At 45.8% G+C, this 26,836-nt stretch overlaps 1 protein-coding gene across 1 annotated transcript in view; it reads right to left on the reverse strand.

The window, feature by feature from the left end:
- The window catches only part of TMEM131 (transmembrane protein 131), a 334,866-nt gene that overhangs the window by 221,459 nt on the left and 86,571 nt on the right, over positions 1-26,836 (reverse strand). The window contains exons 11-12 of the mRNA XM_029603311.1: positions 8,939-9,092; positions 8,643-8,813 (exon numbers count right to left, since the gene is read on the reverse strand). Of these exons, the coding sequence (XP_029459171.1) occupies positions 8,643-8,813; positions 8,939-9,092 (325 nt within the window). The remainder of the gene's footprint in view (positions 1-8,642; positions 8,814-8,938; positions 9,093-26,836) is intronic.

A 26,836-nucleotide genomic window follows, 5' to 3' on the forward strand; every position in this document is an offset into this window, starting at 1 on the left:
GCCATAGGGAGCCCAGGAAAAACTGTTCTTAAAAATATGAACAATCATGCAATTGGAGTGAACAATAACGCATCTATTGACTTCATTCCAGACCTGGGAGGAAATATGATAGTAGGTATTTTTTCCTTTAATAGAAAGGCCTTAAAAGGGTCACTGTGCCTTGACTATAGAATTTTTCATCAAAGACTCCTGCATTACCCTGAAGTCCCAAATAGTCTCAATTATATAATTCCTACTCCTGTAATGATATGCCTTTTTTTTGGGGGGGGGGGGGGGGGGGGGGGGGAGACAGTTGGATTATTAGTACTAAATGAGCTGAAATAAGGGATAAAATTTGGTTAGATCATGGAATGAACTATTTGTCATTTGGGCTTCATTTCATGTGGTCACAGGAAATAGTTCTTAGATTCACCTTTACTCAGTGACCCATGAGTAGTGGATACTATTCAGGGGGATTTACTAGAATTTCTTTTTATATTAATGATATTCCGGGTATGGCAAAACCCATTATCTAGGATACCATGAAAGCAGTTACTAAAGGCAAATATATATATATATCTTCAGAGTTCATTGAATTAGAGGAGGAAGTGAGTTTGAGAGAGGGTGCCTTAGAGATTTAGAAACATTTTAATAAAGAACTATCTTCCAAAAGAATATGAGGTAAACTCATCCAAACCAGGGAGCAGTTAAGGCCTCATCGGGAGAAAAACATGGTTTACAATTGCTGAGAACAGGAGAAATTAAAGCTGATAAATTGTTAGTGCATAGGTTGAAAAAAAAAAAAAAAAAGAAATTAAGCCACTTTGTAAAATTCCTCAAGACTGATGCTGCTGGAACATTTCAAGAGTCAAGATATAAGTTACTCCTTTGCAGCCTTCTATAAAGATCTTTATGGCTGAAATACAACCTTCCAAACAGGGAACATTGAGGGCTTTTTGACAGGAGTGCCATTGGGGTCACTGAGTGAAGGCAATACAGCGTAGAAGTAAGAAGTAGAATATGCAATTAAATCACTATCTAGGGAAAAGCCCATGTAAAAAGAGTCTCAGTATTTCCTTTTATAAATATTATGCTCTCTTTATATCTCCCAAATTAACCAACATTTTCAATGAGGTGTTGTCAGGGGCTCTATTACCTAAATCTATGAAATTTGTAAATATTGCTATAAGTCTCCAAGGAGAGTAAAGCTTGGCTTTCTCGAGGGCGGACTCCACCATCACTGACTGGCGTGGAATCTGTAGACCACATCCGCCTTCCAGTTCACTGGAGGCACCGAGATGGGGTATTCCCAAATCCTAAGGAGTAATTCCTTAAAAATGTCATGGATGGGGTTAGCCACTACCTCCTATGGAGCATCAACAAACTGGAGAACTTCCAGAATCTTGTTGCAGGCATCCCCCTCCGTTAGAAGCTGGAAAGGAATGGACTGCCATAGCCCGCACAAAGCCTGCAAAGGTTAGATCCTCCGGTGGGGACAGATGCCTCATCTGGAGGAGATGGGTCTTGAGGGAAGGTCTCTTGATTCATCTGAAGACGACTCTGAGGTACCATCCCCCCAGGGATCATATGGGGTGTCGTCCTCGCTGAAGTCCCCTGGGGACTCTCGTAGAGGGCCCCGGCCCAAGCCCCTCAGCTTTGGGGTTAAAGGCACCAGTGGCTCAGAGGGCACAGACAGCCCCAATGGCATCAAGGGCACTGAGAAACCATGGATTGGACCAGGCAAAACTGGGCTCAAAATTAATGTCCCTGACTGTGCTCTCGGTCACGAAACAGTCTTCCTCCGAAGAACCCACAAGGATGACGACTCTGCTGGGAGGTGGACCCGGCGGCTGCTGGGATGAGGGACTCCCAGGTGCTGGTAGCTGCTATGTGGTTAAGATGGCCAAGAGGACATTGAGGCACTCCAGCTGCAGTGCTAACATCGAAGGGGCAGGCTCTGACACGAGGGGGAGGCACTGGTGGAGCTGGCGGTTCAATGCTCTGAAGGGCTCGGAGCACCGCCTGTTGCACTCTGTGGTCCAGCTCCTCCTGAAAATCTGTGGAATTTAGGACGGATGGAGGAGAAGGAGGAAGAGGAGTCATCGGAGCTTTCCTGGAGCCCCGAGAAAGCTTGGTTCCCAGCACCGATATCTGTGGGGAATGCCTAGGACTTCCGGGCTCAAAAGAGGTCGATGCCTCCTCTCCGCAAGGTCGCTGCAGGAGGATCATGATCGCCACCGTTGCTGACCTGAGCTCAGTACCGTGCAATGACAGTGACCGGTGAAGATGCTTCTGAGGTTTCCCATGGTGCTCTGCCCAGTCTTTCCCCAGCACAGAGGATAGAAACAATCTTGATGTCCTGGAACACGATGAAGCTGATGAGGGATTATCTCTGGCCCCTCTTTCCCGAGAGGGCCCTGGTAGGGGAGTAGACATCGATTGATTCATGTTCATTGGTTTCCCCTGGACCTTGGGTGTTGAGGTGCCAGACGCTGGAGTTGAAGGATCAGACTTTCAAGATCCAAAGAGCTTCTCCATCTTGTCTAGCAAGGCCCAATTACCCTTGGGGGTTATTTGATCGCAAAGCTGGCACCCTCGGATGTCGTGCGATGCCCCCAGGCAGAGGATACAGACCTCATCCGGATCCCTAATTGACACAGTCCGTGGGACTGGGGGCTTCAGTGAAAACCCGACGCCATGAAAAAGTCGGCGAGAGGTCGATGACCTATGGCCACCGAAAGTTTCTGGAATCGACCACAAAGAAGGAAAAACTTACCATGCTGCCCTAAAGAAGCACAGATGGGGAAGAAGGGGGACCCAGTGCAGGAAAGTCACAAAAAGAACTGGGAAAAACACTCTGAAGAGAGTAGAGCTCCACAACGTGAGGCAAAAGCTGCACAGAAAAGAAGAGACTGAAAGGGGACCATGTGTAGACAGTGGCATGCTGGGTATGCTAAGTGTGCCATTCAAAGTTTCTAGAAACTTTGACAAAAGTTTTCTGAGCCGGGCTCCATCTGATGTTGTCATCCACGTGCGAGGACTACCATCCTGCTTGTCCTAGGAGAAAGTAACAAAATCAATCAGTTCAAAAAAGCATAAATATTTACGAGGAAGAGGAGCTGGAAAGCTATGACTACAAGTTCTTGTAGCCTGGCCAACAAAACCCCGGACCTGCAGGCCCTAATAGTGGAGGCAGAAACATGGTTCATTATTCTCATGATTGGGACACAGTCATCCCAGGCTATAACTTGGGACAGCGGGGACAGAAAAAGCAGAGGAATAGCTCTCTATGTCAAAAACAATATCTAAGCAACTGAATTGCAATGGACATGGGGTCGAGAAGAAGTATTGTGGACTGACCTAAAAAAAGGAAGATGATGCTTCCATTTTTACTACAGTGATCTACAGGTCACAGACTCAAACAGAAGAACTGGACAGAGAACTCATTCAAGACATCCAAAAGATGGGAAAAAGGGAGAAATGTTGCTCGTTGGAGATTTTAATCTGCAGGATGTGGACTGAATTATCCATTTTGCAGGATCTACAAGTAGAAGAGATAGTGGATGCCCTTCATGGGGCTTTATTCAAACAAATGGTATTGGAACCCACAAGGGAGGGTGATATACTTGATCTAGTCCTCACTATTAGTGATGATGTCTCTAATGTTTGGGTAGAGGCTCACCTGAGCACCAGTGATCAGATGGTGTGGTTTGATATATCACATAGGATACAGAAGTCACACAAGACCCAAGTTTTGAATTTCACTAATACAGACTGTGTCAAAATGAGGATGTACCTGGAGGAAGAACTGGAAGACTAGAAGAAAATGGGTAAGCTGGAAAAACAGTGAGCCAAATTAAAAGGAGTTACTACAGAGGAAATAAATCTGTTAACTTTGATATAAATTTTCCTTATCAGGGCTCCATCTGATGATGTCACCCATGTGTGAAGACTACCATCCTGCTTGTCTTTGGAGAAAAAATGGTGCTAGCTGAAATTTTTATGGGTTATCATAAAGCTTGAGACTGAATGGAGCGGCAGTGACTACCCTTAATAGAAACATAGGGGTAGCCTGCGTGGAATGGCAGTTGCTACCTTGAGAAGACTGGATGGACCATTTGGTCTTTTTCTGCCATCATTGTTATTATATGTATAATACTATGTTATTATGACTTTCCATACACAGAAGAAAATAGTTGCTTGGTACAGACACTTCACAGTTTTCTGTTTTTCTCTTCTTGGATGGCTCTCACTATGTACCTGCTAATTTGCATACTGGATTTATTTTATATACACATCATTACATTATTCTCTATCTTCAGAGAACCAAGTCACTATATTCAACCATCTCAATGTTTTAATGAGCTTCAGTGGTCCGTTTCCTGTTCACCATGGCCTATATCAGCAGCAGATGTTAGCTCCTGAAAATTCTGTATTTTGCTATCATCATTAACCCTTGTGCAGAGTCTAACGGTGGATGTCTAAGGGTGGCCATCTTCCTGCAACAAATTCCACAGTTTGCACTGACTTAAAACAAATTTTAGAAAGTATTTTTTCAATCAGCTATGAGTTAATTTCATGGAATAACACCCAGACCTGGCACTATCTGAAAGGAAAAATTATAATTCCCTTTTCCTGAGTGGTAACTCCTAATATGATATACAGCATTGTGTACATAAAGTTAGGATTACTTTTCTCTAAATGCATCACTCTGTACTTGTCCACAGTACATTTCACTATCAATTTAGATGCTCAGCTCCCCAGTCTTACGAGGTCCTTCTGCAATCCCTGTCTACACATGTTTTAACTACTTTTGTAATGAACTCCCAAATACTGTTGTTTTCTAGGCTTATAAGTCTTCTCAACGTAAACCTACAATTGAACAACTCCAATATTAGAGGAACTTATTACTTAAATATTCCAAAATCAAATTTTTATTACTATGGGAAATTGTATCAGAAAAGTTGTGTGCTCTTACAGTCGTCTGGCTCTTGCCCACAAAGAGCTGCAACCAGTTTCGTGTATGTGGCACTCACAATTACCTCATTTACTCTTTCCCATCCATTTATTTACCAAAATTTTTCTCTTTAAAAATTATTTCGCCTCCCACTCGTATTACCCTAAATTTAAAATCACATCCAACACTTCTCCTTAATGTTTGAATATTACTTCATGTTTGAATCACGCTTCTCTTGCTTTTTGCTATTCACTCTCACTCCTGTACTTGCTGATTTCAAGCGTCATCTGCTGTTATTTCTCACTGCTGTACTTTTATGTGGCTTTATAAGTGTGAGAAAAAGAGTTGTTAAAATGTTTCTTTGAAAGAATTAGTTAGTTTGTTGTGTCTTACAGGATAGGAGATCCCCTGAAGAAGGCGGGCATAACCGCCAAAACATCGATGTTGGGAGTTTGAATAACGTGTATGCAGCGGCAGACAGCACCGCAATTAAAGCATAAAAACAAGCACAGCAGTGAGAGATAACAGAAGACGGCACCGGAGTAATCAAATTAAAAGTACAGCAGCTGGTTTAGGCTGAAAGCCAAAGAAAAGTGAGACTGAAAAATGCAATTTCACTGAGTTAGAGAGAAAAAAAATATAAGAAAGGCCTGATGCTGAATGGAGGGAATGTTAATGTAATGATGGCTGGCTGTGGGACAGCCCAATGACCGGCCACACAATCCCTTCATCAACACGGGATGGTCACCACCATCTTGCCTCCCTGACTTCCCCGAGATGTGTGTGCTCAGTGTGTACTGAACTATAAGGACCCCACGGCAGGAAACAGCAGTGATGCCAACACATCATGTCAGCATGGGCTGGGGATTTAAACCCCAGTCGCACTTCCAGCTGGCACCTCAATAACAGGTTCTCCTGTTGCAGTGTATATTGCTACTAGTCTGTGTGCCTTTGCCTTGTCGTTACCTTTGTCTTGCCTGTCGCTCTACCTGTGTCTTGGTCCCGTGGGCCTTATCTTGTCCATCCGTCTCTGCATGATTCCTGGTTCTGATCTCTGCTATGGATACTGACTACTCTTCTGGACTGCTGCCTGCCCTGACTCCAGCTTGGAACTTATCCCCCCCTCCCCCCACTTTCTTGCTGCCTGCCCTGATCTTGGCCTGGACCAGGATACTGACTTCTCTCTGCCTGCCCCGACCCTGGCCTAGATCCAGATTCCATTGCTAGGTGCCAGCCCTGACCTCTGCCCGAGACGATTTCATCAGACCACTTCTTAAGGGATTCTCGCCTAAGCCCTGCAGGACCCTGGAACCCAAGAGCTCAACCTGCAGAGAACTGGGCTGATACAAGTGAAGCTCCAGCTCCAGTCCTAGTAAGAGTAAGTCCACCTGCTGGCAGCATGGCTCTAGTAAGTTCACCTGCTAGGCTGCATTAACCATGCCACAGCCCAAGGGCTCTCAGCCATGACAGTTAATGGAGCAGCTGAGACAGGAAAATGTTTGAATTAACATACATTTGAAGCTTGAGAGTAGTACTGCCAATTATCAAGGCTTAAACCCTGGCTACTGTCCATTTGCACATTTTTTTAAATGTATACATAATACAATCTTTTAAAAAATATATTTAAAGTGGAAAGTCTCACACATTTACATACCTAATGCTTGGATCTGAAATGGCTGGGCAGCATGCAGGCTGTAAACTTAAGGAGTTGCCTTGGAAAACGTATGTAAATATCAAAAGATGGGAAGTTTTATGGGTAGATGTGATTGTACAGGGAAAGGCAGGGGAGAGGAGGCTGGAAATAAAACTTTTTTTTTTGTTTAAAGTAGATGAGATGCTGCCCTGGTGACTGTGGCTAAAATCATAAAAAATATAACAAGAATAATATGTTGCCACTGAACCGGCCACGGTCCTCATCCCTGGATCCAAGCATGAAGTTAGTAAATGTAATGTATATACTTTCCACTTTAGATAGATTTTATTTTTTAAAGATAACAATTATGAATACATATGAAAGACACATATAGACAGTAGCCATGTTTGAAGCCTTGATGATTGGTTCTATTGCTCACACGTTTGAAACTTGTGCTAATTCAATCCCTTTTTGTGTCTATTACCATCTGTTCTATATAGTTGTACATGTATCTCTCTGAAAATTAAAGAGAGAAAAAAATGGACAAAAACGACCCCATGTTCCAGAGCCTCTATTCCATTGAAAGAGGCCCACATCCTGTGCATTGATAGCTTGAAGGTATTTAAATATCTTTATCATAACTCCCATATCCTGACTTTCCTTTAGGATATATATGTTTAGGTTTTTAAGTTTGTCCCTACATGCATTACAATGAAGACCATTGATCATTTTAGTGGCCACCCTCTAGACCAGAGCTTTCCAAACTTTTCATGTTGGTGACACACTTTTTAGACAAACAATTTCATGACACGGTAATTCAGTCTACTAGTAAATCAGAGGTTAAAGGTTAAACGAACGAAACATATTTCGACAATTTATGTATGTTTCCTTAAATATATACATAAATAAAATGTTTCACGACACAACCTATCTCATGAAAACCTTAAATTTATATTAAAAATATATATTCCAAGATTCATGTTATTGTTATAATTTATGAGAAACAATAATAAAACAAATTGTCTGTCCCCCACACACTCATCTCTCTCCTCCCCCCAGCACATGTCTGGCCCCCACACACTCATATCTCTCCCCCTCAAGCACATGTCTGTCCCCCCAGCACGTTTGCCCCCCACTCACTCATCTCTCTCCCTCCAGCACATGTCTGGCCCCCACACTCATGTACCTCGTCTTTTTGATTGTTGCCAGTTAAGTGCTTCACTCCCTTCCATGATCACCAGACACTGCTGCTTGCAGTCAGTACTCCTCATGGCCAGGCCTCATCGGCAGCAGCAGCCAATGCAAGGATGGCTGGGCTCGTTCCACCCACCAAGCCCCCCAAAAAAAACGCGATTGACAGCAAAAATCACCCAATAATAAGCAACCCATAAACTGAAAAAAAAAAGTGAATCTCTAAAAAAAAAAAAAGCCCAAACTCGCATCAGAGTTGACCGGGCTTGCGTGACACACCTGCACACTGCAGGCGACACACTAACGTGTCCCGACACACAGTTTGGAAAGCTCTGCTCTAGACAGACTATCTGGTCTATATCCTTTTGAAGGTGTGGTCTCCAGAACTATACATTATACTCCAAACGATGTCCCATCAAGGACATATAAAGGAGTAATGTGACCTCTTTTCTGCTAACCATTCATCTCCCTATGTCCCTAAGCATCTTTCTGGCCTTTGCTATCACCTTATTACCTTAAGATCCGCAAAAAACACCTAACCAACAGCAGGTACAGCATAAGCAGGTGCTCATTTCTGTGCAAAAAACTTGGTGTTATCCTTCCAAACTAACCACAAAGTCACATGACCCAAGTGAGTGGTTCCACTAAAGGGGTTTAATCTTGAAGAAATTATTCACCTTCTTAATACTGTTGAGACTGGCTTTACACTCTTATTTTACAACTGTAAAGGTATGGGATTATATGATGAATGAGGTTTTTAAAAATCTCATTTAGGGCTTCCTTGAAAGTAATAGGGACATGCTGCTTCATGTCCCAATTTTTTATTTATTTATTTATTTTTTGAACAGACTTAGAAATTTTAAAGAAAATTGAAATACTTACATCTAAAAATCCTGTGTATGCCCTCACAGGTAGATGAAATTTAGAAGCATTGGTGATGAGTAATATATTGTTATCTATATGAACAGTTGATGTGGAAGGCGTGAAAAGAAGTGAAAATACATTTCTGGATTCATTGGGTGGAATTAATACAGGTTTGCTGAAGTTTTGAACCTACAGTAATTTATAAAAAAGGGAAACAATTTTCAAAATTAAGTAAAGGCATGTTTTTAAAATTTGTTCAGATACATTAAAATTTTTAAATATAGAAAAAATACTGTTACAAGAACTAGACTTACTTTAAACATTGTTTTTGCCTCAACTGGTAACACCACATCATGAATGAAGATTGCAAAGCTAAATGTATTAGTAAGGAAGATGGGGTTTTCCACAGGATCAACAGGACTGTCTCTGATGTGAAATAACGTAGCAGCATGATCAAAGCCCAAGTATCTATTACCAAAGACAGAGAATACAAATTAGAATATAATATGCCCACATTTCTCTTTTTTTTATTGCCTCCCTTTTCCCTGTCAATTCTATAAACTAAGCAACATGTGATAATCTGTGTATCGATAAATGTCTTTACTTCCATTCTCTTGATGAAGTGTAACGGTATGTCTATTACTTGTAATGTATGTTATCATATTATATTGTGTATGGTTTTTTACTGTGAATCGCCTAGACCTATTTTGTGACAGGCGATCAACAAATTTTAATAAAAAGAAAAAATGAAATGAAAAAAAATGACACTTCAGCACAAAACATTTGGATACCACCTTGTAAAACAATTACAGGGCTCAAAAAATATACTCAGGGCTTACCAGAGGAAAATAATCACCTAAGAGTTTTTGCTCTACCCGGCAGCCTCTCACCCTTCCCCTACACCAACTTTACCCCCCACCATGCACTTCCACTACTCCTATTCCACACCCTTGTACTTTCTTTTTGTTTAGTAGGTATAGCAGAAGCATCTGCAGACTCAAAGCACAGGTACTTTGAGCAAGAAGATGCTCATAGTCTCTATGGTGACTCTGCTTCCATCCAAGTTTATGTTTCCAAACAGAAAACCCACAACCGTGTCTTTGGGATGTGACAGCAGGGCTGCCACAGGGGCAGAGTATATGCTGGCTCACTGGCCCCTTCATTATACAGATACTTCTATACATAGTAACATAGTAATGATGGCAGAAAAAGACCAAAATGGTTCATCCAGTCTGCTCAGCAAATTTCTTATGGTAGCATCTGCTAAGCTGTGCAGGTTACCCCCATGTTTCCCTTTTACTGGGTGAGGAGCCTTCTTGAAAATTCAGATAATGCTGCTTGATGTGCTTTGCTTATGGACTTAAGAACATAAGAAATTGCCATTCTGGGTCAGACCAAGGGTCCATCAAGCCCAGCATCCTGTTTCCAACAGAGGCCAAACTAAGCCACAAGAACCTGGCAATTACCCAAACACCAAGAAGATCCCATGCTACTGATGCAATTAATAGCAGTGGCTATTCTCTAAGTAAACTTGATTAATAGCAGTTAATGGACTTCTCCTCCAAGAACTTATCCAAACCTTTTTTTGAACCCAGCTACACTAACTGCATTAACCACATCCTCCGGCAACAAATTCCAGAGCTTTATTGTGCGTTGAGTGAAAAAGAATTTTCTCAGATTAGTCTTAAATGTGCTACTTGCTAACTTCATGGAAAGCCCCCTAGTCCTTCTATTATGCGAAAGTGTAAATAACCGATTCACATCTACTCATTCAAGACCTCTCATGATCTTAAAGACCTCTATCATAGTCCCCCTCAGCCGTCTCTTCTCCAAGTTGAACAGCCCTAACCTCTTCAGCCTTTCCTCATAGGGGAGCCCTTCTCTGTACCTTCTTCATCGCAACTATATCTTTTTTGAGATGCGGCGACCAGAATTGTTCACAGTATTCAAGGTGCGGTCTCACCATGGAGCGATAGAGACATGATGACATTTTCCATTTTATTAACCATTCCCTTCCTAATAATTACTAACATTCTGTTTGCTTTTTTGACTGCTGGAGCACACTGAGCCGACAATTTTAAAGTATTATCCACTATGATGCCTAGATCTTTTTCCTAGGTGGTAGTTCCTAATATGGAACCTAACATCGTGTAACTACAGCAAGGGTTATTTTTCCCTTTGTGCAACACCTTGCACTTGTCCACATTAAAATTCATCTGCCATTTGGATGCTCAATCTTCCAGTCTTGCAAGGTCCTCCTGTAATGTATCACAATCCGCTTGTGATTTAACTACTCTGAATAATTTTGTATCATCCACAAATTTGATAACCTCGCTCGTCATATTCCTTTCCAGATCATTTATATATATATATATTGAAAAGCACTGGTCCAAGTACAGATCCCTGAGGCACTCCACTGAGAAAATAGTCCATTTAATCCTACTCTGTTTTCTGTCTTTTAACCAGTTTGTAATCCATGAAAGGACATCGCCTCCTATCCCATGACTTTAGTTTTCATAGGAGCCTCTCATGAGGGACTTTGTCGAACGTGTTTTGAAAATCCAAATACACATCTACCAGTTCATCTTTATCCACATGTTTATTAACCCCTTCAAAAAAATGAAGCAGATTTGTTAGGCAAGACTTCCCTTGGGTAAATCCATGTTGACTGTGTTCCATTAAACCATGTCTTTCTATATGCTCTACGATTTTGATCTTTAGAAGAGTTTCCACTATTTTTCCCGGCACTGAAGTCAGGCTCTCTGGTCTATAGTTACCCGGATCACCCCTGGAGCCCTTTTTAAATTTTGGGGTTACATTGGCCACCCTCCAGTCTTCAGGTACAAATGATGATTTTAATGATAGGTTACAAATTTTAACTAATAGATCAGAAATCTCATTTTTTAGTTCCTTTAGTACCCTAGGATGCATACCATCCGGTCCAGGTGATTTGCTACTCTTTAGTTTGTCAATCTGGCCTACTACATCTTTCCGGTTCACAGTGATTTGGTTCAGTTTCTGACTCATCACCCTTGAAAACCATCTCTGGAACTGGTATCTTCCCAACATCCTCATTAGTAAACACGGAAGCAAAGAATTAATTTAGTCTTTCTGCAATAGCCTTATCTTCTCTAAGAGCCCCTTTAAACCCTCGATCATCTAATGGTCCAACCGACTCCCTCACAGGTTTCTTGTTACGGATATATTTTTTTTTTTTTAAATGTAAAGTTTTATTGACAGCAAATGAGAGCAATACAGTATGAGCATAACCAGGCAGTCAATAAACATTTTAAACTATATAACCCCCCGAATTCCACTCCCGCTGTACAGAATACAATAGTATCAACATCTCAGGAACAAAGAAACCCCAACATGATGGAATGTGAGAGAAGGTACAATACTAATACAAATATGACTTCATAAAATATACAGCAAAGATATAGCAAAGATATAGCAAAGAGCCATGCCAAGGGTACAAAACTCCCAAGAAACCCAATAAAGGACCATGCATATTCTAAGCAGGCCCAGCACCATACCCCAAAAATGTCACAATGCCTCAAGGAGGACCGGCGTGGTCATTAGTATTTAGCCATTTGATAAAAGGTTCCCAGGTACGACTATGAGCAGGCATACGATCATGACGTAAAGCGGTGAGATAGGCCATCCTGTAGCACGAATGCAATCTATGAATCACAGAAGCTAGAGACGGAAGACAAGGTAGTTTCCACGCTTTAGCAATTTCACTACGGGCAGCAATGTAGACTTGGGATGCAAAAGATTGCATAGGTTTAGATAAGGCCTCATTGGGAATAAGAAGCAATACCTGAGCAGGGTGTAATTTAATTGTTATACCAGTAATATCAGAAAGCCAGGTTTGCAAAGCACTCCAGAAAGGCTGCGCAAGAGGACACGTCCACCAGATATGCAAGAACGTGCCCGCCTGCCCACACCCCCTCCAGCACTTATCTGAAATACGGGGATACATAGCATGCAATCGCACTGGGGTCAGATGCCACCGATACAACAGCTTATAACAATGTTCCTGAATTGCTGAGGAGACAGAACTTTTAGCAGTTTGGTGAAAAACAATATCCCAGTCATCCTCAGTAATCTCCCCTAGATCAGCAACCCAGGCCCGCAAATGAGAGAAAGTATACGGGGCCGGTGCACTCAGTAAAGAGTATAATTTGGATATAGCTCCTGTCAGCTTGTCCGAATGCATACAATATGTTTCAAATAAAGAAATAGTAGGGCGTATCGCCTGGGAAGAGGACAGCCCATACAGGAAATGCCGTATCTGTGCCAGCCCTAGAAAGTCCTGTAGACCTCCACCCAGTCGACCCTGGAGATCCCTTATGGACATTAAAGAACCTTCTTTCCAAAAATGACAAACAGTAAATAAGCCTTTGGAGACCCAGATGGAAAAGAGTCTGGAATTGTACCCTGCTGGGAAACCAGTGTTATGAAAAAGAAAAGAGGATTGATGGTAGGGGTATGGGCCCACCAGAGTACCTTTCCATTGAAACCAATTAGTAAGTGTAGATTGTAAAGCAGTGGGCATAAAAGCAATAGGTCTCCACGTAGATTTAGGCTGCCAAAATAGAGCTTGTATGGGCATCTCCCCAAGCATTGCATTTTCTAAACACACCCATTGCTTCATATCTTGAGTGGAATATGTGGCAACAACCGCCTTCAGTTGGGCTGCACCATGGTACCACAGAATATTAGGAACCCCTCTACCCCCATGTTGACGACGATGATACAAGACGGCCCTCGAAACCCTAGGGGGCCTCCTTTTCCAAATGTAGTCAAAGAACTTCTTTTGCCAGACTTTAAGTATAGCTTTGGGAACTAGAATGGGCAAAGTGGAAAACAAATACAATAAACGTGGGAGGACATTCATTTTCAAAATCGCTATGCGACCCATCCATGAAAAGAACTCCCTCCCCCAGTTGTGGAGATCCCGGTCAATTTTCTTCCATAACGGAATATAATTGTAAGTAAAGAGTTCTGACAGCCTAGCCCCGATCTGAACTCCCAAATACTTTATGCATTGTTTTGCCCAGCGGAAAGGGAAGGACCCAGATATGCGTGCCACGTCCTGTGCGGACAGGGTAAGGTTAAGCAGCTCAGATTTATCATGATTGACCCGAAAGCCAGCCACTTTTTGAAAAGCCTCCAACTCCTCCACAACCGCTAGTAAAGAAGCATAAGGATTGGTCAAGGTGAAAAGGACATCGTCAGCAAATAAGGACATTTTACAGTGTATACCTTCTAGTTGCACCCCAGAGATTGCAGACGAATGACGCACCTTAGTAGTCAGAGGCTCCAGGAAAAGAGCAAATAACATAGGTGAGAGGGGACAACCCTGCCTCGTACCCCGCTGAATATCAAAGCAAGAACTGTATCCGCCATTCACCTTCACCCGTGCCCGAGGTTTATCATAAAGAGCACGTACCCAGTGTTGGAAATAGGGGCCAAAACCCAATTTTTGCATAACATGGAAGAGAAAAGACCAGTGAACAAGGTCAAAGGCCTTTTCTGCATCAATAGCCAATAATACCGCTGGAATCTGTTTGCTCTGTACCCAATCGACAATATCAATCACCTTCCGAATATTATCACTAGCGTTCCGGGCAGGGACAAATCCGACTTGATCGTTATGAATCAAGCCTGGCAAAACAGTCTTAAGTCGTTCTGCTAAAATGCGCGCCAGCAGTTTGAGGTCAAGGTTTATCAAAGAAATGGGGCGATAAGAACCACACAGTTCAGGGTCCCTCCCCGGCTTAGCTAAAACAGTAATGCCTGCAACATTAGCATGGCACGCCAAACCTATCGGACCACGCAGGGAGTTGAACATATCTGTCAAGGGCCCGACTAGGGTGGATTCGAGCTGTTTGTAGTAGACCCCGGTGAGACCATCAAGGCCCGGAGCCTTCCCAGCCTTCAGCAATTTAATAGCGTGGTGGACCTCCCCGGCCGTTATGGGAGCATCGAGCCGAGTCTGTTGCTCGGGCGTCAGAGTAGGCAATTCAACTTGCGCTAAATAAGCCTCAATGTCACCTTCCCGAATGGTGTGGTCCACCCCGTACAAAGCGGAGTAAAACTCCGCAAAACACTGACGTATTGCATCTGAGGTCGTACAGATATCCCCATCCGCACTGCGAATCTGAGTGATATGATTTTGGGCCAGTGTTTTCTTGAGGCGACGAGCCAATAGTCGTCCCGCCTTATCACCCTCTTCGAAAAACTGTTGTTTGGTAATTTCCATAGCTAATGCTATAGCATCAGCATCCAGAGCACTCAATTCCACCCTGGCCTTATCTAGCTGTTTATATATCTTAGGACACTGAGTGGCCTGATGCTGCAATGACAAACGGGTGATAGTGGTGTGCAATAACGCCCTCTGTTCCCCTTTCTTTTTCTTGCAATAAGAGGCTTGCGAGATAAGTAGCCCTCTGGCAACAGCCTTAGAGCATTCCCAAACCACAGGGGGCGCACTCCCACTGGAGGTATTGATTTGAAAATAAGACTGTAGGCCATTCGCTAATTTAGACAAGAACCCCTTATCTTTCAATAACGACTCATTCAGTCTCCAAAAACTCTTCCCCTGAGAAGGAGAGGGCGCACTAAGAGCTAGCATGATTGGCGCGTGGTCCGTCCAAGTGATCGGATCTATCCCAGCGTCAGTCACTCTAGTCAACACATGAGCATCTACCAGAAAAAAATCAATCCGGGAATAGGAGTTGTGAACCTGAGAATAGTAGGAGTATGAATGAGAAGTGGGGAATCTCTTTCGCCAGACGTCATGAAGGTCCCACTTATCAAGCAGGGACTGTAGGGAAGCTCGCGCAGTCCTGGAGGCAGAAGACAGCTGGGCAGAATTATCCAACGAGGGATTGATAGTAATATTAAAGTCCCCCCCAATGACAAGTAAGCCAGCTGCGTGTTGTAACAGCAAAGCATCTAGAGCCTTAAAAAAGGGGCCTTGTCCTGTGTTCGGGGCATATATAGATAAAAGCGTCCACACCTCTCCACCCACGCGCAGTTTAAGGAGCACGTACCTCCCCTGAGGATCTGCCACGAATGCCAGAACGTCATGAGCAAAATCTTTAGCCAAAAGTATTCCCACCCCAGCATACCGGGATTCCTTAGTGCTTGCTGCCAGGAATTTGTGGGGAAACTGCCTGTAAGCAATGAGGCGCTCGTAGCGTTTACGGAGATGAGTTTCTTGAAGAAACCCAAGAGAGGCCCCACTAGCCAATAACTCCCGCTCCAGCAGTGACCGTTTCTGCGGATGATTGAGACCCTTGACATTAATAGAAATCATACGTAATATACTGGCCATTTTCCTAATTAATAAAGAAGCACTGGGCATAACATCCCACAATTCCCTGGAAAAAGAAAGTGGAACCTGAGATACTAGAAGAAATAAACACCCCAAACGTGGAAAAATCTCCCTCCCGCCCACTCCCCACCCCCCTTCCCCCTCCCCCCATCCAGCCATCAAACAGGATGGGCCTCACCATGTGTGGGGGAAGCCCCATGCCAACGAGAACCAACAGCCGACAGTGCCTCCCCCCAGATCAGAGCGACATACATAGTGGAAAAAGATAATATAAACCTGCAACCATTCAAAAACACTCAAAAGCACATAAAATGTCATGACTACCAAATCTCCACAGGTGGTTGAAGTAGAAAAAAGTGTGTTTGGTAGACAGCACTAGCACATAGATCCCCCAGATCTCAGAAAAATCAAGAAGTTCAAAAAGCATTCAACCCTGATCGGAAAGAGTCTTCTGGGAATCCTCAGAATGCCTCCTTAAACGCCTGCCCCCCTTGCCCACTCTGCTCCATCGGGGAGTGTCCACCAGGCGTTGCGACTTCGGGGGTGGTCGCGCAGGTACAATATTATGATGGAAGCCCGCCTTTTCTAGCGCAGCCACCGCTTCACTTTGTGTCTTGACACGGAGAGTAGCACCGTTTGCAGTAAATTGTAATCCAAAAGGAAAGGTCCACCGGTATCTAATGTTTTCCTTACGAAGGAATGCAGTCACATCCCGCAGCTCGAACCTTTTCCGGAGCGTGGAGGAGGCCAAATCCTGGAATATTGAAATGGAGTGACCCTCCCACATCCACACGTTTTGCTTCCTAGCAGCATCCATGACAGCGGACTTCTGTAGGAAACTATGGAAACAAAGCACTATGTCTCTAGATTGAGCCTCAGATCTGGAGCCCAGAGCTCTATGGGCTCTTTCTAGCTTAATTTCCACATTACCAGCATCTGAGTTTCCTTCGGGGGGAACGCCACCAGATAGAAAAAATTGGCAAATCCGCACTGCCACCTCAAAGACATTAATATAGGGCGGTGCCTCCGGCACTCCACGGATGCGAATATTACACCTCCTGGTGCGGTTTTCTAAATCTTCAAGCTTATCTTCCATCGCGGAAAGTGTGGTATCAGTGTGGTCCCGTTTTTGTTGGAGCGCACGTATGGCCTCAGCATGAGCCTCAGTCCTCAGATCCACCTCATCAACCCGCCGCCCAAGAGCTGCAAAGTCCTCCCGTATCTCAGAGATGGAGGCTAATAATTCTGTTTTGTGTGTCTTCAAGTCGGCACGAAATTCAACAAACCAGCCCCGGATTTCATCACGAAGCTGGGGGATAAGCGCAGGGGGCTCAATTTCCGCGCGTTCCGCAGTGCTACCGGCAGCGCCAAAATTTACCTCGGTGCTTTCCAGCCCTGCCTGATCAGGCCCAGCATCATGGCCGTCAGCAAACTCCGCGGGCAGCTTAGAGAAAGAAAACTGCTTTAGGTCCGCAGGTTTGCGTTTCGCAGTCATCCTGGGGCAGACAGACACTTGCCAGCTAAAAGTCCCCCGATTTTCGCCGCTGTGCAGGTTTATTTTGCAAAAAATTCTCCGATCTGGGAGGGAGAGCCCAGGACTACACGTCCATCCTCGTGGCAAGCGGAACAGCGCCCCCCACGGATATATTTTTAAAAGTTTTTATTACGAGTTTTTGCCTCTAAGGCCAACTTCATTTCAAATTCTCTCTTCGCCTGTCTTATCAATGTTTTACACTTAACTTGACAATGCTTATGTTTTGTCCTATTTTCTTCAGATGGATCCTTCCAATTTTTGAAGGATTTGTTTTGGCTAAAATAGTTTTTTTGGCCATAAAAGCAGTCCTGTGCTTTTCCCCTTATGTCTGAGTATCATTATCCCCGACCGTAAAAGTCAGGGCCCGTGTTGGCTGTCACCTGAATCCATTACCTTTTTCCCCACCAGCACCCCACAGTCAAAGTGGAGAGTGATGTTGCAGCTGCGACAAGGGAATCAAGGCTTATTGGTTAATGGTAGTAACTACTGCTCCATGCAGGTTACCCCCATACTTATCAGTTCCCCAGACCATAAAAGTCGGGGCCCTCGTTGGTTGTTGCCTGAATCAAATTCCCTTTCTCCTCTGCCACTGAAGCAGATAGCAATGTGGCAATTGCAACAAGGCTTACTGGTAGTAATTCTTATACCTTCTGTTAAGGGCAGTAACTACCACTCCAGCAAGTTAACCCCATGTGCTCTTTTCCTCATTTCCATCCTCTAGCCTTTAGGGGTCCAGTGTTTATCCCATGCCCCTTTGAAATATTTCACTGTTTTTTTCACCACCTCCTCCGGAACGGCATTCCAGGTATCTACCACCCTCTCTGTAAAGAAATATTTCCTGACATTGGTTCTGAGTAGTCCTCCCTGGAGTTTCATTTCATGACCCCTAGGTTCTACTGATTTCTGTCCAAAGGAAAAGGTTTAAAGTTCAACCATCATTTAAAAAGTTCAGGTATCTGAATATCTATCATATCTCCCTTGCACCTCCTCTCTTCCAGGATATACATATTTAGATCCTTCTTCAGTCACTCCTCATAAGTTTTCCGATACTGACTTCACACAATTTTAGTCACCCTTCTCTGGACCGCCATCACCCTGTGTCTAACTTTTTTGAAGTACCAGTTCTAGAACTGAACGCAGTACTCCAGGTGAGGCCTCACAAAGTATCTGTACAGGGGCATCATCACCTCCACTTTCTTACTGGCTATTCCTCTATGCAGCCCAGCATTCTTCTGGCTTTAGCTATCGCCATATCACATTGCTTCACCAACTTCAGATTTATTTATTTATTTAGAGATTTTTATATACCGCAGCACGTAAGAAGATACATCACCTCAGTTTACAATAAACAATAAATTAGCAACAGGCTTTACAGATAACAGACTTTACAGACAGTAAACAATAATATAGTAACAGGCTTTACATACAAAAATGAATTTCGGATATACATAAAATAAATCATTTAAGAACTATTAATAACCATAGAATAATGTAAATCAATAGCAGAGCTATTGATTTACAGATAACCAGACACTATCACCCCAAGGCCCCTCTTTTGGTCTTTGCACGTCAGTCTTTCACTCTCCTCCCCCCCCAATCACATACAGCTCTTTTGGATTACTGCATTCCAGATGCATGGCATTAAATCCCAGTTGCCTTCAACCAATCTTCAAGCTTTCTTAAACCAGTTTTCATTCTTTCTACTCCATCATGCATGTCCACTCTGTTGCAGATGTTAGTATCATCCGTAAATAGACAAACTTTCCCTTCTTCAATGTTGGTCTAAAAGATATTGAACACAACCAGTCCCAACACAGATCCCTGTGGCATGCCAGTTAACACTGTTCTCTCTTCAGAGTAGGTTCCATTTCATTGTCTAGTTTGTAATCCATGCCACCTTTGTGCTCACTCCCAAACTTCTCATTTTATTCCCAAGCCTTTCTGCAGGTATGTATCAAAGGCTTTGCTGAAATCCAAGCAGATCACATTGAGTGCTCTTCCTCGATCCAATTCTCTAGTCACGCAATAAAAAAAATCTATTAGATTTGTCTGACAGGACCTTTCCCTGGTGAATCCATGCTGCTCCAGGTCCAGCAACCCACCTGATTGTAGAGAGTTTACTATTTTTTCATTCAGTAGTTGTCTCCATTAATTTTCCCTCCACTAAGGTAAGGCCAACTGGACTGTGGTTTCCAGCTTCCTCTCTGCTCCCACTCTTGTGAAGCGGGACCATCACTGCTCTTCTCCTGTCTCGCACCACCAGTTTCCAGGGATCAACTGAACAAGTCTTTCAGTGGACCCACCAGCACATCTCTGAGCTTCCTCAGTATCTTGCAATGCACCTCATCTGGCCCCATGGCCTTGCCCACTTTCAAACCAATAACCAGGTGTAAGATCCCCATCCCTATCCCCACCATCTTAGCAGCTTAACTTCAACATATATAAAGCCTCTCAAAGAATTCCCATTGCTTTACTACACAAGAAGGTTAAGAGGCCAAGGAATGTTGGTGATTGCTCCGTTCAAAAACCAAGCCCCTCCACGCGACCTCCAACAGTTTGGCACAGAGCAAGACAAAAGTTAAAAAAAAAACCAAAAAAAAACAAGCAGTGAGTAAAGGATGACAATCCCTCTCAATATTGTACTAACACCGCAAACAGAGTATGAAATAATCCCAAAATAACCATTCTGTAACAAAACAAATCCAGAAACAATTCCAAAGGATGCTTAATTAATGAATAGCAGTAAGTGTTTCATGTATGGCAAATCATATTACAAAGCAGCTGCAATGGGGGCCCCAATATAATCATGAGACTCACTGCAAAATATGACAACGCAATTTCTTTTTCAAAAGATTTTATTATGCAATTTAAAAAAATCGGTGTTACTTATCCAAGAGGCTGAATTATTCTTGCTGTAGTAGTGTCAAATATAGGCAAAGATCATAATAATCCTGCACATAAGCCCACGTTTCAGTACCTCAAGAGATCACCATCATCTTGGAGTCAACACCTCTTCAACATACATCACAATCAGCACCTCATTAAGAAAATATGCAAACACCACCTCCCAAAAAACACTCCCCTCCACATATACAACGGGAAACCACCCAGATCCACAACCCCCCTACCCACAAACATGCCCATTCATGCACAGCCCCTCGTGTACACACTACACTCAGAAAACCCTCCACCTCCACCCACCCCTAGCACATACATATGACAACCCCTTGTACAGTTACCTGAGATTTATCAAGGTTCATATGTGTCTGCATGAAGCCCATGCTTGCTTTCTACATGTATGAATCAGAATGTTTTGTGGTAACTAAACAAATTGGGATACTGCTTCAGTTTTGCTCTGGGCCACATACAAAGATGCCCTTCAAGCTAACCTCTCTTTACCATATGTAGGAAACATTCCCAAAGCCATACCTCTGCATGTGTTCCATACTTCTTGTAGTATGTAATAGGGTATGCCAACTTTTCTCTTTTCCAAGTACATAGTTTTAATTGATATGGGGCACTACAATAGACCATTAGAAAGTGAACGAGCACAGCAGTTCTAGCAAACATCTTGCCACTATACTGCTGTTCTCCATTGTATCAGGTTAAAATAGGCTAACTGTATTTTGTGCTTTAAGCAATAGAAGTGTTGGTATTCTTCCAACAGATTACAGTATAGAAGTGAAATGAAAATGGAGAGATTACTTACCTGATAATCTCGTTTTCCTTAGTGTATGCAGATGGACTCAGAACAAATGGGTACAGTGTGCTCGTGCTAGCAGTTGGAGACGGATCTGACGTCAGCACGGGGTACATATACCCCCGCAGGAAGTGCAGCAACTCAGTAATCTTCCTTGCAAAAGCTTTATGGATATATGTGTGACTGACCGATCGATTAAATGAACAAGATTACCCTGACCGATTGATAGTAGCTGGAGACCGCCAGTGTTCTCAACCGGAAGGCGTCGACACCCGGCAGGGTGTATGCCCTATATAAGGAAACATGGCTTACCGTGAGTCGGTGAATCCCCATGTATACCGGCAGCCGGGCGGGATGCTGAGTCCATCTGCATACACTAAGGAAAACGAGATTATCAGGTAAGTAATCTCTCCATTTCCTAGCATGTAGCAGATGGACTCAGAACAAATGGGATGTACAAAAGCTATTTCCGGACTGGGTGGGAGGCTGCCCAAGGTCCGTTTAGGATTGCCCTCGCAAATGCTGTGTCTTCCCTGGCCTGGACATCCAGACAGAGAATCTGGAGAAGGTATGCAGGGAGGACCACGTTGCCGCTTTACATATCTCTGCCGGCGACAGCATCCTAGTTTCTGCCCAGGAGGCCGCCTGCGCTCTGGTAGAATGAGCCTTGACCCGTAGAGGTGGTGGTTTTCCCGCCTCTACGTAGGCCGCCTTTATAACTTCTTTGATCCAGTGGGCAATGGTTGCCCATGAGGCCGCTTCCCCTTGCTTCTTCCCGCTGTGAAGGACGAACAGGTGGTCCGTCTTTCGTACTGCTTCCGACATTTCCAGGTATCTGGACAGCAGCCTGCCGATGTCGAGATGGCGCAGTATTCGACCTTCTTCCGACTTCTTCAAACCTTCCGTGGTTGGCAAGGATATGATTTGGTTGAGGTGGAAGTGTGAGACTACTTTGGGTAAGAAGGAAGGAACCGTGCGAAGATGGATAGCCCCTGGGGTGATTCTGAGAAACAGATCGCGACAGGACAGTGCTTGTAGCTCTGAGATGCGGCGTGCTGAGCATACAGCCAGTAAGAACACCATCTTCAAGGTTAATAAACGGAGGACAGGACTCAGAGGGGTCTGAAAGCGGGTCCCGCTAGGAATTCCAAAACTAGGTTGAGGTTCCACAGGGGCACTGGCCACTTCAGTGGCGGGCGAAGGTGTTTGACCCCTTTCAGGAAACGTGAAACGACTGGGTGTGTGGCGATGCTGTTGCCGTCACTCCTGGGGTCTTAGAAGGATAGCGCTGTCACCTGAACCTTGATTGAATTGAGGGATAGACCCTTCTGAAGCCCATCCTGCAGTAAATACAAAATGATGGGGATTTTGGCGGCATGCGGATTGGTGCTACGAGTCTCGCACCAGGCTTCAAATACTCTCCAGATCCTTATATAAGTTAGTGATGTGGACAACTTGCGTGCTCAGAGGAGTGTATCTATTACAGACGCCGAGTATCCCCTTTTCTTCAGTCGAGCCCTCTCAATGGCCAGACCGTAAGAGAGAATTGAGCTGGATCCTCGTGGAGGATGGGACCTTGCCGCAGCAGGTCCCTGTGAGGAGGCAGGGGTAGAGGATCCCCTGCCAGTAGTCTTCTCATGTCTGCGTACCAGGATCTTCTTGGCCAGTCCGGGGCCACTAGAAGAACTAGGCCTCTGTGCCGCTGAATCCTGTGTATAATGGCGCCCAGCAGGGGCCATGGAGGAAAGGCATATAGCAGGATGCCCTGAGGCCATGGCTGTACCAGGGCGTCGATCCCGTGGGAGAGAGGATCTCGCCTGCGACTGAAGTATCTGGGTACTTGAGCGTTGGACCTGTCCGCTAGTAGGTCCATGCCCGGAGTCCCCCACTGATCCACAATCATCTGGAAAGCTGTGGGCGACAGCTGCCATTCCCCCGGGTTTAGGCTTTCTCTGCTGAGGAAGTCTGCCATAGTGTTGTCTTTCCCGGCAATGTAGACGGCGGAGATGTCCTGGAGATTTGCCTCCGCCCATGCCATCAGGGGGGCTATTTCTAAGGATACCTGTCGGCTTCTGGTTCCGCCCTGTCGGTTGATGTATGCCACAGTGGTGGCGTTCTCAGACATCACTCTGACTGCTCTGTTTTGAAGTCTGTGGGCAAATCGTAGGCAGGCTAGCCTGACTGCCCGTGCCTCTAGTCGGTTGATGTTCCACCCCGACTCTTCTTTGTTCCACCGCCCTTGGCCGGTTAGTTCTTCGCAGTGTGCTCCCCATCCGTTCAGGATGGCATCTGTAGTGAGCAGAGTCCAGGTTTGGGAGGACATTTTTGACCCCCGGCTTGTGTGGCCGGGCTGCAATCACCACCGTAGCTGATTCCGCACTCTGGCTGGTAGAGGTAGGTGTATGGTGTAGTTCTGTGATCGTGGGCTCCACAGAGATAGGAGGGCACGTTGCAATGGTCTCATGAGCCCACACCCATGGTACCACCTCCAGAGTGGATGCCATGAGGCCGAGGACCTGTAGGTAATCCCAAGCTGTGGGCCGGGTGGCGCTCAGCAGGGTCCGCAGACGATTCCAGAGTTTTGATCTCCTCTTGGAGGTCAGGCTGACCTTGTCTCCCTGGGTGTCGAATCGGACTCCTAGGTATTCCAGCGACTGAGCAGGCTGTAGGGAACTCTTGTTTGTGTTGACACCCATCCTAGGCTTTCTAGAAGAGATACAACTCTGTTGGTTGCCTGGTGGCTCTCCTCCGGTGACTTTGCCCTGATCAGCCAATCGTCTAGGTAGGGATGGACGAGAATTCCTTCCTTCCTGAGTGACGCCGCCACTACTACTATGACCTTGGTAAAGGTCCACGGCGCGGTGGCTAACCCGAAGGGTAACGCTCGGAACTGGAAGTGTTGGCTCAGGACTTTGAAGCGTAAATAGAGCTAGTGATCCCGATGGATTGGGATATGCAAGTAGGCCTCTGATAGATCCAGGGATGTGAGAAACTCCCCTGGCTGTATTGCACTTTTGACTGACCGCAGTTTCCATGCGAAAGCTGGGGACCCGTAGGTGCTGGTTGACTGACGAGGTCCAGGACGGGCCTGAAAGTGCCCGCTTTCTTGGGTACTATGAAATAAATGGAATAATGTCCAGAATTTCTCCCATGCAGGCACTGGGATTATGGCGTTTAGGGACAGGAGCCTCCGCAAGGTAGCTTCCTCTTGAGGGGTGGACAAGGAGAATCCACGAATTTGTCCGGAGGGAGCCGAAGAAAGTCCAGGTAATACCCTTCTCGGATGATGGCGAGGACCCACTGGTCCAAGGTAATCTCGACCCACCTGCGGTAGAATAAGGTTAGCCTGCCCCCTATGGCTTCTTCCCCCAGATGGGTCGGCTGATTCTCATTGAGGGGTGCGGCCAGGACCCGAACCCGAGCCGGTTCTCCTCTTGTTGTGCTTGGCCCGAAAGGACTGGTTCCTGGTCTGAGAACGAGGTGCTTGGTAGCGAGCCCTGTAAGGGTTGAAGCGCTGAGAGCTTCTACCTCTGGATGGCCTAGGAAAATGGCGCTGGCTCCTCCTTGACCTGTCTTCTGGTAGACGGGGGTAATGGAGAGGCGCCCCATTTATTAGCCAGTTTCTCGAGGTCGCTGCCGAACAGGAGGGATCCCTTAAAGGGCATTCTTGTGAGGCGTGTCTTGGAGGAGTCGGCCGACCAATTTCGTAGCCAAAGCTGTCTCCTGGCTGCTACTGAGGATGACACTCCCTTGGCTGCCGTACGGACTAGGTCGGAGGCTGCGTCAGTGAGGAACGAAAGAGCTGATTCCATTTCTTCTCCCAGGGTGTTGTTCCTAGCTTGAGATAAACAAGAATGCGTCACCACGGTGCAGCAAGCTGCAATTCGTAGGGACATGGCTGCCACCTCAAAGGCTTGTTTCAGAATGGCGTCCATGCGCCGGTCATGTGTATCCTTGAGGGCCGCCACCCCCCACACCGGAATGGTGGTGCGCTTCACAATTGCGCAAACTATGGCATCTACCTTAGGGCACATCAGCAGCTCCTTGGTTGCCAGGTCCAGGGGGTACATGCCAGATAAGGCCCGACCCCCTTTGAATGAGGCCTCCGGCGCATTCCATTCCAGATCGATTAGCTGCTGTGCTGCTTGTAGGAGGGGAAAATGGTGAGCCTTTTGGCGCAAGCCCTCTAGCAGAGGGTTCATTCTCGGTTCCCCTGGGGTGCCTTGGCCCGGGATAGCCAGCTCAGACAGGCATTGAGAGACCAGGTCTGGGAGATCCTCTTTAAGAAAGAAGCGTCTCATGGTTCGATACGGTTCTATCCCCGAGGGAAGCTCTCCCTCCTCAGGGGGCTCGCCCTCTTCCTCAGAACCATCTGAATCCCCATAAGTGGGGCTTCCGGGAGGCGAGTGGCCGTGCCTAGGTCTTGAGGGTCCAGGGGCGGGGTCCTCCGGTACATATGGGTCCGTTCGGGGATCAGACTGCATCTTGACAAAGGCATGAATCCCCTTGAATAATTCTACCCAGGAGAGTGAAGCAGGTTCTAGCCTTAGGGGCACCAGGTCTCTCGGGTTCCCTGGCTGCTCACCGCTGCCTGCTAGGTTCGGGGTGTTCCCTGAGGAACTGGCAAGTACGCCGGGCTGGGACCGGCCCTGGCCTGGAACTCCCGGGGCTTCCTCACATTGGGCACATAGGGAGTCTGCTTCCTCGCTGTGTGTGGCTCTGAGGTGGCATGCTGAGCAGAGGCCTAGAGCTCTTATGCTTGATTCTGGAGGTGCTGGCTCTGTGGACGCATGGGCTCTCCTACGCTCCATCTCGACTGATATCACTATGCCGTGCGCTCCCAGCCGGAGTATGCGCCTTGTAATATGCGCCTAGCAACAGGCGCCTAGCAACGCGAATCAAGGTGTCTTCAATGTGCGCCTCTATCAAAAATGCACCCAATTATTTTCGGGCGCCCAACATATGCACCCGTCGCCTGTGCGCTCAGTCTGGCCTGAGCGCTAGAGCGAGGCAATGAACCCGGGCAGATGGCGACCTCCTTGGCAGGCTGCCACGTAGGCAGACCCCGCTAATCCTCGCTTCCTCGGAGACCCACAAGTAAAGATGTACGCCTTACCTCGTCTTCGGCGCTTCCCGGCTGCGACCCAGGCGGTCTCCGGCTGCGGGGTGAGAGGGTGATTACAGTCACCACCGCGCTCGAGGAAGTGCACCCGCTGCCTCTAGGCCGCGCCCGAACTCGTCTCGCTCGGGGGCCAAGTCCTCACCGGGACCGAGGCTGCCTCTAATGCCGCGCCCGAGCCCTTCTCACTCGGGGGCTAGGTCCCTGCCGCGAGTCGGCCACCGGACCGAGGCTCTTACCTCCGAGGGACCACGGAAATCACCTCGGGAAACTCAACTGGGGGAGGGACCCGAGGGTATCACCGCAGGAGTGCGGGGCTAGTCTTGAGGTAAGATTCTTCTATGAATTTAGTCGTTAGAATTTGGAAAAGAAAACGCTCAGCGAGCGCGAGGTAGCTCCAAACTGCTTTGGAGACGGAAATTACTGAGTTGCTGCACTTCCTGCGGGGGTATATGTACCCCGTGCTGACGTCAGATCCGTCTCCAACTGCTAGCACGAGCACACTATACCC

This window comes from Rhinatrema bivittatum, chromosome 5, assembly GCF_901001135.1.
Source record: "Rhinatrema bivittatum chromosome 5, aRhiBiv1.1, whole genome shotgun sequence".
Classification (NCBI taxonomy): Eukaryota; Metazoa; Chordata; class Amphibia; order Gymnophiona; family Rhinatrematidae; genus Rhinatrema; species Rhinatrema bivittatum.